The sequence below is a fragment of the Pristis pectinata genome, chromosome 18, assembly GCF_009764475.1.
Source record: "Pristis pectinata isolate sPriPec2 chromosome 18, sPriPec2.1.pri, whole genome shotgun sequence".
In the NCBI taxonomy this organism is placed as follows: Eukaryota; Metazoa; Chordata; class Chondrichthyes; order Rhinopristiformes; family Pristidae; genus Pristis; species Pristis pectinata.
This window is the reverse complement of record NC_067422.1, coordinates 309,577-322,749: the sequence shown is the minus strand read 5'-3', so window position 1 is coordinate 322,749 and position 13,173 is coordinate 309,577. Positions and strand designations below refer to the sequence as shown.

Here is a 13,173-nt window from a genome sequence, read left to right as displayed (position 1 = left end):
TATTGCACCGCAGTTTCTCTGTAGCTGGGACACTTTACTCTGTACTGTTATTGTTTGTACCTGTGCTACCTCAACGCACTCTGTACTAACTCAATGTAACTGCACTGTGTAATGAATTGACCTGTGCGATCGGTATGCAAGACAAGCTTTTCACTGTACCTCGGTACAAGTGACAATAATAAACCAATACCAGTAATTTCTCCTCTCCACACATTGACCATATCCCTCCCTTTTCCACATATTTATGTGTCCAAGAGCCTCAAACACTCCTGTGCTGTCTGCTTCCACCATCACCCCTGGCAGTGCATTCCAGGCACTCACCGCTGTGTAAAAAAACTTGTCTTGCACATCTCCTTTGTACTTTCCCCCTCTCACCTGAAATACATGCCCTCTAGTACTAGACATTTCAATCCTGGGAAAAAGATACTGACTGTCTACTCCATCTATGTCTCACAATTTTATGAACTTCTGTCAAATCTCCCAAGCCTCTGCTGCTCTACAGAAATCGGCCCCAACTTGTCCAATCTCTCCTCATGGTACATGTCCTCCAAACCAGGCAGCATCCTGATAAACCTCCTCTGCACCCTCTCCAAAGTCTCCACATCTATCCTATAATGAGGTGACCACAAATGCACACAATACTCTAAGTATACAAGTAGAAAAGAAAAGTAAGATGCACAACCAGGTAGGAGTTTTGGATGGTATAGAGAAGGAAGCAGTAACATTACTGGATAGGACAGACCAGGGAGGAGGACAAGGAATACAGGGAGCAAAGGACAGGTTTAGAATACATGAAGATAAAGAATCAAAGCGTGGTAAATGCTGGTGAGCTACAAACACTAACAGTGGCAATAATTCCCAACCACACGTTGCAAATTCATTCCTTTCAGATAGTTACCTGCTCCCTTTAAAACACAACAACTGAATCTGCCCCACTGCTCTCCCCAACACTATCCTGCATACTCCAATCACTCGCTGGGTAGAAATATCATTGTTTGGTTTCAGCACCAATTTTGCTGAGCTCCACTCCACAGGCGACGTGGTGGCATGCACAAGGCACACAGAGTCAACCCCGAATTTGCCTCAATCTTGTAGTCACTGCAAAAATGCTAGGTCTGACGGGAAGTGCTGCGAAGATGTTATTTTACTGTGCCATTGGGAAAGTGTACTCTGTTCAAAGCCACCAACAGGTCCGTTACTGATCTTGTGAAGCATTTTGTTGTTAGATGCTGAATAAAGTTTATTTGTAAAGCATGGAGGTCAGAAGCAGGCAGGATTACAACTGTCAATACGATTTGAGATTAGATACTGCAAACTCCCAACCTGTTAACTTTGTTTCCAACTCTTCTCAGCGACATAGCACGTACTCCCAAATGATGCAGAGGCTGACACTGGGTACTGCAGACAAGGTCTGCCCTACATCCTGTGATATTCCCACCATGACCCACTAAACACCCGGAGACCACAATGCACCTCTCCACAGCCCCACCTCCAAACTTCTGAGCCCATTTTGGGCTTCACTCACCGCGAGATGGTCTGTATGATGAAAATATCCTGGCCACGAACAGATTCTTTTATTTCCACTCGTGTTTCTGTGAAACACAAGGCAAAAAAATCAGATGTCAAGATTGATTCATCCATAATTGGAGCGAAACATTGATACACCAGATGATAATAACCTGACTGAGAAACTAGTGCCTGGATCTACCCAGCAGCTCAAGCCTGTCCTGTTCTCAGATGACACACCCCACCCTACTAGCAAGAGTTTCTCCCCCCAAGCCCTCAGCGCAACCATTGAATCTTGTAGTGCACAAAATGAGCTGCTACTATATCAGCTCTTAAAGAAAACTAACGTTTCAAAAATTAGTCACAATGCTTAAAGTAAAATCACAGTATTACCAAAAGCTGGGATGGACCTCATAGATCTGAAGTTTGAAAACTCAGTGGGAAGCATCAAGTAGTTTGTACTTGTTTCTTGACCTGGATCACGATGGCACAATCCTGTGTCTGCATCTTCCAGGTGATCCTGCACAGCAGAGCTGAGGATGTCACACTGCTACAGACAGCTGCGTTCCTGCTAATCCACTTCTGACAACAAAGTGGGAACCCGGCATCACTATCAAGTGGCAACTGATAAAGAGGAGAAACCTGGAAACCTCACTTACTAGTAATTGTTAGCAATGTATCTAGCAAACCTGAGTCAATCAGAAGCAAAACACCAGCAGGGTACAGAATATTATTGTTAAACATCATCGAGCAGTATGCCAGCAATCATGGCATGTGGTACTTGCTCAAATCAGAAGGTTGTGGGTATCAAGCAGCGCCACTTCATGGTAAGTGGCATCTTTCAGATGAAACATTAAAGCCAGTATCTTGTCTGTCCTCATGAGATGTAACAGGTCCCACGGCACTACCTTGATGAGCAGGGGAATTCACCCCAGTACTCTGGCCGTTGTTAATGAGGATTAAAGATCAGTAAAACCAGACTGTGGTTATCAATACCTGATTGGTAAGCAACTTCAAGAATACATGTGTCAGTCAGGAGCAGTGATAGATGAGTGGCAACTTAATGAACTGTAATGTTCTACAAAATATTTGGCTGAATTAATATCAAAGACCCTGTAAATGGGCTCCAAGTTTAAACTGGAGTCAGGAAAGGGACATGCACTGGGAGGGTGAACTGAGGTGAGGAAGAGGGAGGACAGGGTCTGCGGAATAAATAAAATGAATCAAGTGCAGAAACTCAGCAAATGATTCATTATCCAGTCCATGGGACACTCTGCAAACAGGGTTCACCTCCCCATGTGCTTCTAAAACAGGGGAGAAGATCATAAATTCAATGGTTTAATTTTAATTGAATGCAGGCACATTCAACTAAATTCTGAAGGTAACAAGTTGAGAAGGCTTAAACAAAAGTACTGGGATGTTAGGCTTTATAATCAGAGTAAAGCAAGATGGTTAAACTGAATCTTTATGGACCACTGATTAAGCCTCAGCTGGTGCACTTTCCAATTCTATCCAATGCACTTTAGGAATGGTGCCACTGCTTCAATAGTCCCAGGAAGGAGGGACTCCAGTACTGTGGGGAGACTGGAGAACCTGGGACTGCTCCCCTTGGAACAGAGTTTGAAGATTTGGTAGTGTCCAAAATAATTAGTGTTTTCAGCAAAGTAAATAAGCAGCATCTCCTTGCTGTGGCATGAGAATCAGTGACCAGAGATACATGTTGAAGGTGGCAGCCTCAGAGGAAATGGGGAGAATGTTTTTGCACCAAAGTGTGATCTAGAAAGCACTGTGGTAAAGGTCAGGGAACAGGTTTTATGGACAAGCAGAGAAATACTTGAAGGGAAGAAATAGTAAAGCTTCAGTGAAAGTGGAGGATGGGACCTATTGAAGAGCTCTTTCAAAGAGCTAGCAGAGGCCTTATGGTCTGTGCAGCCTTCATCTATGTAGGTTGAGTCTATGAAATCCTTCCCGGACAAGCAGTAAAGCTGACATTTACTATCTCACCATTGTCCTACAAACATGAATGCAACAGAGCTACTTGACTCGCTGCTGGCTGCAACAAAGCTGATGCTGACTCCACTAAGCTGTGAAGGGAGCTTGTGATACTTGCACAACTTTGTCTGGGTTACATTAGTTTCTGTATAGTCAGGAAAGGCCAGAACAGTACTGGATATAGCAGGCAGCAAGTTAATGGCAAACAACCAAAGAGCTGCAACTCACCAGCCGAGGGAGCAGACAAATCCAGGAAAGCACCTCTGCACCTATTGGCTGTCGCATCTTCCACAATCACCTGAACAGGCGAACAGGGCCTGAGTTTAACGTTGCATCCGAAAGATGGCTTCTTCAACAGTGTGGCACTCCTACATGGTTCACTGTGTCACCCTACTGACAGCCTGGTGCTCCTTTGGTACCACCCACCCATCCCAACGCTATCAACGAGCCCCCTCACCCATCAAGGGCCCGTCACCCCCATTTCCCAGCAAAGCGCTCCCTCAAGACTACCTTCCACCGCCCACCACCAGCACAGGGCCCCCTTGCCCCCATCTCCAACCACGCGGGCCCCTCTCTCACCCCCCCCAACCCCGCAACATTCCCCAACACGGGGCACCCACCCTCTGTGTCACTCACTTCTCCATCACCCATCCCTGGGACCTCCGGACCCTATTCCCCAACATGGGGCCACCCACTTCTTCCACTGCCCATCACCGCTCATGCAGGTTCCTCACCTACACCTGAAACAGTGCTATTCTCTCTTACCTCCCCCCAGTGTAGGACTTCCTCACACCCAAAGGTGCAGGGTTCTTATAGCTTCACTCCAACCCCTCACAATCACTGCCCTCCCCCCCCAAATACTGCTGAGTTCCCACAGAGCTTCTAACAATGATCATATCTCACTCACTGTTGTACCAATCTCCCCCAGGTAATGAATGCAGTCCTTCCCCAGCAATGTCACCAACAATTCCACCTCACCAGTGTTTGGTTCCACCAACAGCAGTCATAGAGAGATACACCACAGAAACCGACCCTTCAGCCCAACTCACACATGCCGACCAAGTTTCCTACCTGAGGAGTCCCATTTGCCTGCGTTTGGCCCATATCCCTCCAAAGTTTTCCTATCCACACATCGGTCTAAATGACTTTTAAACGTTGTAATTGTACTCGCCTCAACCACTTCCTCTGGTAGCTTGTTCCACATACCCACCAACCTGTGAAAAAACTTGCCCCTCTGTTCCTCTTCAAATCTTTCACCTGCCACCATAGAGTCACACAGCATGGAAACAGGCCCTTCGGCCCAACTGGTCCATGCCGACCAAGAAGTCCCATCTGAGCTAGTCCCATTTACCCCATATCCCTCTAAACCTTTCCTATCCACATACCTTAAACCTATGCCCTCTCGTCTTAGACTACTTTACCTTGGCGAAAAAGACTGACCATTCACTATATCTGTGCCTCTCATAATTTTATAAACCTCTACAAGGTCACCCCTCAGCCTCCTATGCTCCAGGGCAAATAGCCCCAGTATCTCCTTGTAACTCAATCCAGGTATCATCCTTGTGCATCTTTTCTGCACCCTTGAGCTCAATAACATTCTTCTTATAGCTAGGAGACCAGAACTGCAGATATTACTCTAAATGTGGTCTCACCAGCTGCAGCATGACGTACTAACTCTCGTATCAATACCTGACCAACGAAGGTCAGTGTGTCAATCGCCTTCTTCACCACCCTGTCTACCTGCGTCACCACCTTCAGGGAACTGTGTACTTGTACCACTAGGTTTCTCTGCTCAACAACACTCTCCAGGGCACTGCCATTTACTGTGCAAGCCCTGCCCTGGTTTAACTGACCAAAATGGAACATTTTGCACTTGTCCGAGTTCAATTCCATCTGCCCTTCCTTGGCCCACTTTCCCAGTTGAACAACCTTCTTTCATCACTGCCGCCCATGCTGACCCTATGCTCACCTCTGGTTATCTGGGGTTTCCTCTGGTGAGCAGATGCAGAAAGTGGACAGGAAGCTCGTTCCTGGCTCAGTCTGCTTCAGCATTTTGTGAACAACTCTGCCGCAGACAGTTGTCACAGAACAGATAGCTATTCCCTACGTGCATCACAAGCCTCCAGTCCTGGTGCTAACAGGATTCTAGAGTCAACAACAAACTGCTGGAGGAACTCCGCAGGTCAGGCAACATCAGGCAGGTGTCAAAGGGATGGGTGATGTCTTAGATCAAGACCCTGCATCGGGATCATATAGATTTTTGCAATAGTGTGTGTGCAGTTAGAGGTCCAGGAGATTCTGATCATTATCAGCTGTTACGCTATTAGGGAGGGGAGGAAAGAGGAATCCAATTCCACCTGAAGGTCCCCTACTTGGACAGCTGCTGCACCAATATCCAGCAATTTAGTAAAGGTTATCTTTATTATTTATGGCACATTGTTTATTTGTAGCTTGGCATTCACAAGCAGCATGGTATTTGGAAAGTGATCTCCAAGGCGCTGAGTACTGCCCACCCACTTGTGGGAAAAATAGTGTACAGGAGGTCAGATAAACTGACTAATGCATGCAGACTTGAATAATGTAATTACCAGTTCCAACAAGCTGGGTGGGGACTTTAATCCAAACAAGCAGTATAACTTCAGAGGGCATGTACCTATACGTCACTCACGCTCTCCAGAGCTAGAACATAACAGCAGTGCTTTACTGGATACTGGAATGGTACACAACTATCCCCACTCTGCTAAGATCTTTATCCCAATTTACACGCGGATACACATACACAGTATGCAGTCACTTACCACGGTTTGGCTCCTGGTAAACCACAGCTTTGCCAAGTTCAACTCCAAGACGCCTGAAGAAAAAGAGAAACGATTGCTGTTGGCTGGAATTACAGCCTCATATTGTGGCCACAAATACAATAATTGCCTATGCCTGGGACCCACTGTAACTCATAGCAGTTGTAAGAAGAAAGGCAAGCAGACAATCCCAGACCAAAGGCCAAACAACTCCTGACCACGATTTCTTTCAAATCAACTTCCAGGAAGTGGTTGCATTAACTCGAGTGGGCATAAGTAGATAAAATTGCACAATTCCATTTCAAACACGCAGATTAGTTTGTATTCAATTGAACTGAATTAACACAGTTTACTGCTTACAGTAAACATTTTCATTGTTGAGTCATATTTCTTGAAAAGTTGAATTGCTCTAAAGATATGAACACACCAAGTGGGTGAGATCTACTTAACAGAGCAATTTAAGTTGATCATTGACAGCCCTGCAACTCTCTACCACTGTAGAACCTACAAGGGCACAGCATTGTAATGGTATAGAACCATACAGCACAAAACAGGCCCTTCGGCCCACCATGTTGTGCTGTCCATCAAACCACCCTCACACTACCTAACCCCTTCCTCCCGCATATCCCCCCCATCCCACACTCCTCCATATGCCTGTCCAACAAGCTCTTGAACCTGTTCAATGTATCTGCCTCCACCACCATCCCAGGCAGTGCATTCCATGCAACAACCACTCTCTGGGTGACAAACCTCCCCATGACATCTCCCCTGAACCTCCCACCCATAAGCTTAAAGCCATGCCCTCTCGTTTTGAGCATCGGTGCCTTGGGAAGGAGGCGGTGACTGTCTACTCTATCTATTCCTCTCAGTATTTTATATACCTCTATCATGTCTCCTCTTATCCTCCTCCTTTCCAGTGAATAAAGCCCTAGCACCTTAAGCCTCTCCTCATATTCAATACTCTCTAATCCAGGCAGCATCCTGGTAAATCTCCCTGCACCCTCTCCAACGCCTCCACGTCCTTCCTATAATGAGGCGACCAGAACTGAACACAGTATGTGTACCCACACATTGCAAAGGAAGGCTTTCTGTTGTAGATTGGATGAGGAAAAGCTCTGGGATTCACAATTCATCCCACTTGCACGATAACCTCTCTCGCTTGGCCACTGCCACACAACACCAATGCCGGAAATACTCGGCAGCACAAGTGGAGAGTGTTAATATTTCAGATCTGATGAAAGATCTTGGGACCTAAAATGTAACTGTTTCTCTTTTCACTCATGCTGCCTGAGCTGCAGAGTTTTCCTTCAATATTTCATGTTTTAATTTCAGATTTCTAGCATCCACAGTTTTTTTAAAATTTTGAAACTCAGGAATGAACCAGGGAAACAGTGTGACTGACCAACACGTGATGGCAGTGCTTGGTCAGAGTAGTGATGGGCTGCCTAGAGGAGATATAAATAGGTGATGAGTGTGGACAGAGGAGAAAAGAAAATGTTGGAACTGTGAGATACAAGACACTACGTCTGCTGCAAACCTGAAATAAAGGAGAATACCGGGTCGGGAAGCATCTGTGGAGAAGAAAACCCGAGATAATGCTACATGCCATTTCTGATAGAAACTGGAAGGTCTGGTTATCTGACCTGCTGAACTCAACATCAAGTCTTGAGGGGTGTAACATGCCCAATACAAGGTGGGGTGCTGTTCCTCAAGTTTAATTTGGGCTTTATTGGAAGTGTAAGAAGCAGAGATTAGAGTGAAAGTGCAACAGCTAACTAAATATAAAGTGATGGGCAACTGGACATTCAGGGTTACCTTTGTGGACTGAACAATATTCTGCAAAGAATAGCTTCAATTTATTAAACATTCAGAAGACCACATCATGAAGACCAAAGACCCTGGATGGTGGGAAGGGAAGAGGTAAAAGGGTAGGGCTGCATTGCCTAATTTGTGTGGGTACGTGCCATGGGGGAGTGGATGCTAGAGATGCAGTGATCCACTTGGAATGCCGAATGGGAAGGGGAAGGGACGATGTGTCTGGTGGTGGCATCACACTGAAGGCTCTGTAAATCAAGGCGGATGATGTATTGAATGTGGAGGCTGGTGTGTGGAAGGCGAGGACAAGAGGAATCCTCTTGTTGCTCTGGGTAGGTGGGTGGAGAGGGGTGAATTAGGAAACCTTGAGGAAGGTAAAGAAATCATAGCAGCTTTGGTGTGAAAGGTATTGTAAAAAATGTAATGGAGAGACTGCGAGATTCAAGTGGAGGCTTACAGCAAACCCTAACAGGAAGTTTATTATTGTGAAATGGTCTTCCTGAAACTCCAGGGTCATAGTACAACCAAAGGATGATGTGTCATAAAGACATCTCTGTTTATTAACCAAAGACACTAACCCAGCCATACATGAGAATTATACATTAGCAGGGAGCTTTACTCTGCATCCAACCCACACAGTCTCTGCCCTGGGAGTGTGTGACGATAGAGTATCGAGTGAGCTTTACTCTGTGCTGTCCATGTTCTAGATGGGTCAGTTCACTTTATAATATTTCAAAGAAAATGTAGAAATCCTTGAAACAGAAAAATATAAAAGGCTGCAGGGAAAGCAAATGCTCTGCCATTTCAACGAGATCAGTGCTGATCTGATTTTAGGCCTCCGCTTGCCTGCCTGAGCCCATGACTCTTGATTCCTTTAAAGTCCAAAATCTACAGATCTTGAACATGATTCACCATCCATAGATCCTTATGGTAGAGAATTCCAAAGGTTCAAAACCCCTAGGGAAATTCCCCATTGGAAACATTGCAGCATTGGAGACACAATTTAGCCTGTTGAGTTGTACCAGATCATTTTAAATCAGCCTCTTTATCTGTGTTAGGATTATTTGCCAAGCAATACCCAATGTGTCCTCTATTCTTGATCAATAGCAATGCATTTACATCACTGCAAGTTTCTTCTTTGCTTTTCTGAGAAGTCTCCAGGTTGTGTCAGGAAAAACTATGTTCCTTGTGGTTGGATCCAGATTTGCCAATATGTTTTTGGTCCAGTTTTTAATATTTTACCCGAGCAGACCTTTACCTGCAGAGGCTGTGTCCTCCTCACAACCCATCTATCTGTGCTTACATCAGTAAATTTGGCTACAATATACTCATTCATCTCAGACATTAATATGGATTTAAAGAGCTGAGCTCCTCACTGTGATTTCCGAATTACAGTCAGTTACAACTCAAACTGAAATTGACCAACTGTTTTCTGTCAGTCAGCCAATGCTCTATCTATCCAAACCCAGAAGCCTTATCTTGATAGCCTATCGAATGCCATTTGAAATTCAAAAATATGACACCCACTGGATCTCCTTTATTTATGTTGCTCCTTACGTATTCAAAGAATGTTAATAAATCTGCTAAACTAAAGCATGCCAACTGTGTCTAATTTGAGGGTGTAGGGCAACTCAAAATTCGAAAATTTATTTTTTCTGGAAACATATTAATCATTATAGAAGGAAAGCAGCGAGATATCGATAAGATATGGAGCAGCTACGATCTTCCTGATTAGTAGACAAGGCCTTAGGAGAAGCGTAGAAAATAATGAAAAGCCCAGGGAGGATGTTCTGCTAGCAGACAGGTCAAAAACCAGCAGGCATAGATCTGAAGAAATAGGTTGAAGGTTTAGTGTGAAGGGGAAAAACTGCATGCAGAGTGGTGGGGTCTGGAACACAATAGCTGAAAGGATCCTGGAGGTATCACACTGAAACAGTGCCTTGATACGTACTTGGAACTGTGACCTGCAGGGCTATGGACCTAGAGGGGGCAGTTGGGATTAGGCTGGATAGTTCTTTTATGTGATTCTATAATTGTGTTAACTGACCTGTCCTTTCATGAGATTCTGCAAGGACCTTTCCAGAATCTCTCCTGCACATCTTTTAGAAGTCTAGGATGCAAGTAGGTTAACCAGACTGCATGCTTGAAACATTGTGAACTGGGGGCCCAAGGCAAAGGAACAGCAGGGTGTGGGCAAATGGAAACTTCATTAGGTAGGTTGCCAGGTCAGGGATCTATCATTAGTTCACCAAGTAGTATTTTATGAGGAAAATTGTTTCAAGTTCCTTATACTCTTAATGCCCACACTAGCCATCTTGAGTAAACTCTACAAAGCATTGCGCTTGGGAAAATTCAGAAAATAAACTCCCTGCAACTTTCACCAACCACTTCCAAGAACCTCAACAATTCATCTTCACCGATCATGAAGTAAGACAATGCTCGCAACCCAGAGAGAACCAGCTTGGCCAGTTGAAATCACAGCAACTACGAAATACGATTGAGCTTTGTAAAGATTCACTTCAGCTCTAATATCAATAGAAGTTGGCCAACATCAGAGCCACTTACTCAGTGATGCGTTTGGCTAACTCAGTGCAGGCAGCATTTGAATTAGCCGAGAATACGCGGTAGCCACCCTTTGCCACGTTCATTTTGCAGTGTGCTGAACTCTTCAATCCTGGGGGGGGGGGGGGGGGGGGGGGAGAGAGAATTAGAGGCGGGGAATTCAGCCTGAGGGCGAAGACAGAGGCTGCAGCAGGATAAGGACCCTCCGCCACCCACCACCACCGAGGGGCTGGAAGGACGAGGCGGGACAGCCCAACCATGCCCCAGGGGCAGAGAGGGTGACCCACACGGCCCCGGGAGTAGTAGGGGCCGGCCCCCCCCTCCCCCCTGCTCGCTGGGGGCGGGGGGAGAAGGAGCAGCCCTCTTCTCCCCACCCCCGACAGGAGGAGCACCCACACCCACTCCCCCCCCCCCCCCGGTGGAGCAGGATCCACGCCCCCCTCCCCCCCCAACCACTGGAGGAGCCACCACAACCCCTCCCCCCATGGAGAAGGAGCCACCCCTCCCGGTGGAGCCCTCCGGTCCCCAGGCACCCCCCCCCCCCGTCTTCCCCGAAGGCCGGATCCCCAGGCCCCCGACCGGATCCGATCCCCCGACCCCCGGTCCCAGGCCCGGATCCCCCCCCCCAACCCCTCTCCACTCGTCCGCGGTTCCCAGGCCTGGACCCCCGAGCCTTCTCCTCCAGGACCGAGGCCCGGCCCCATCGCCGTCACCGCCCCGCCGGTCCCAGGCCCGGCCCCATCGCCGTCACCCCCCGCCGGTCCCCAGGCCCGGCCCCATCGCCGTCACCCCCCGCCGGTCCCCGATCCCCAGGCCCGGCCCCATCGCCGTCACCCCCCGCCGGACACCGGACCCACCTCGGCCGCTCCGCTCCGGTCTCCAGTGGCTCCGCGGATCCCGCAGCCCGTCTCCCCTGAGTGGCAGCGACTGGAACCAATCAGCGGCCGGACTTGCCGCTGGCAGGCTGAGGGCGGGACCTTCTCTCCCGGCCTGCTTCCGGTGCGAGTCCCCGGTGCTGCAGTGTGTGTCAGGGCGGAGCTGAGGCTGGGCGTGGAGCCCGGACCCCGGCCCTGGGCCGGAGGAGGGCAGAGGGGGGTCCGGTGTGGCGGCCGATGGGGAGGGAGGGTGATAGAGGCACCGGGGGGGGGGCTTCACTGCACGGGGGGGGGGGCTTCACTGCACCGGGGGGGGGGGGGGGCTTCACTGCACCGGGGGGGGGGGGGCTTCACTGCACCGGGGGGGGGGGGGGCTTCACTGCACCGGGGGGGGGGGGGGCTTCACTGCACCGGGGGGGGGGGCTTCACTGCACCGGGGGGGGGGGCTTCACTGCACCGGGGGGGGGGTGGGGGGGGGGCTTCGCTGCACCGGGCGGGGGCGGGGGGGGGGCTTCACTGCACGGGGGGGGGCTTCACTGCACCGGGGGGGGGGGCTTCACTGCACCGGGGGGTGGGGTGGGGGGGGGCTTCGCTGCACGGGGGGTGGGGTGGGGGGGGGGCTTCGCTGCACCGGGGGGTGGGGTGGGGGGGGCTTCGCTGCACCGGGCGGGGGCGGGGGGGGCCACTGCACGGGGGGGGGCTTCACTGCACGGGGGGGCATCACTGCACCGGGGGGGGGGGACTTCACTGCACCGGGGTGGGGCCACTGCACGCGGGGGCATCACTGCACCGGGGGGGGGGGGGGCTTCACTGCACAGGACACATCTGAACAGGGGTAATGAAAAACTTACTTGCAAAACTTCATCACAGGCACATAGATGAAGAAAGAGACGAAAGGCGCATCGAGTCAAATGGGGAGTGGAATGAAACTGGGTGACATGGGGTTGGGAGTGTGGTGGTTGGGAGAACCTGGATATTTCAGGTAACCCAAGCCCATGTTGTTCTGTAGCCTCAGGTTACCCACTTCACTATGAACACCACCACCAAGTTTGGTATTGTCTGCAACCTTATTAATCCTACCAACTGCATTCACATCCAAATTGTTAATATAAACAGTATGGGTACCAGCACCAATACCTGTTGTACACCACTGGTCACAGGCTTCTGATCACACGACACCTTCCTCCTGTCTCTTACTCTCAAGCCAATTTTGGAACAATTGGCAAATCGTCTTGGATTCTATGTGCTACAATCTTTTGGACTTGTTTCCCTTGTCAAAAGCCTTACTAAATTCTGTATGGACCACATCAACTGCACTGACCATATCACAATAAAATCTTTATTGATGGAGGTGAAAAGCCTGGGATGCCTGATGTCATTACTCTTTTAGAAACCACACATCACTGAATAATGCTGTAATTTAGAATCTATGACAAAATTCAACAACCTTTAAACTCCTGCCTTTGAAACATTGATTGATAGAACAGTTACAACACAGAATAGATTCATAGTTATACAGCACAGAAATACACCCTTCAACCCAAGTCATCCTTGCCAACCAAGATGCCGATCTATGCTAATTCCATTTGCCTGTGTTCCAACCCTTTCCTGTCCATGCACCTGTCCAA

General features: G+C 48.6%; 1 protein-coding gene across 8 annotated transcripts in view; it reads right to left on the bottom strand.

The window, feature by feature from the left end:
• LOC127579752 (phosphoribosyl pyrophosphate synthase-associated protein 1) overlaps nt 1-11,648 on the bottom strand; it is an 81,350-nt gene extending 69,702 nt beyond the window's left edge. Inside the window, exons 1-4 of one of the 8 annotated variants that reach the window (XM_052032641.1) lie at nt 11,528-11,648; nt 10,674-10,782; nt 6,297-6,349; nt 1,526-1,592 (exon numbers count right to left, since the gene is read on the bottom strand). In XM_052032641.1, coding sequence (XP_051888601.1) covers nt 1,526-1,592; nt 6,297-6,349; nt 10,674-10,756 — 203 coding nt within the window. In that variant the 5' untranslated portion in view covers nt 10,757-10,782; nt 11,528-11,648. Of the gene's footprint in view, nt 1-1,525; nt 1,593-3,726; nt 3,797-6,296; nt 6,350-10,673; nt 10,783-11,527 lie in introns of those variants that run through there. The other 7 variants (XM_052032647.1, XM_052032638.1, XM_052032646.1 and 4 more) reach the window with 7 other exon arrangements.
• Nucleotides 11,649-13,173: the final 1,525 nt, after the last annotated feature.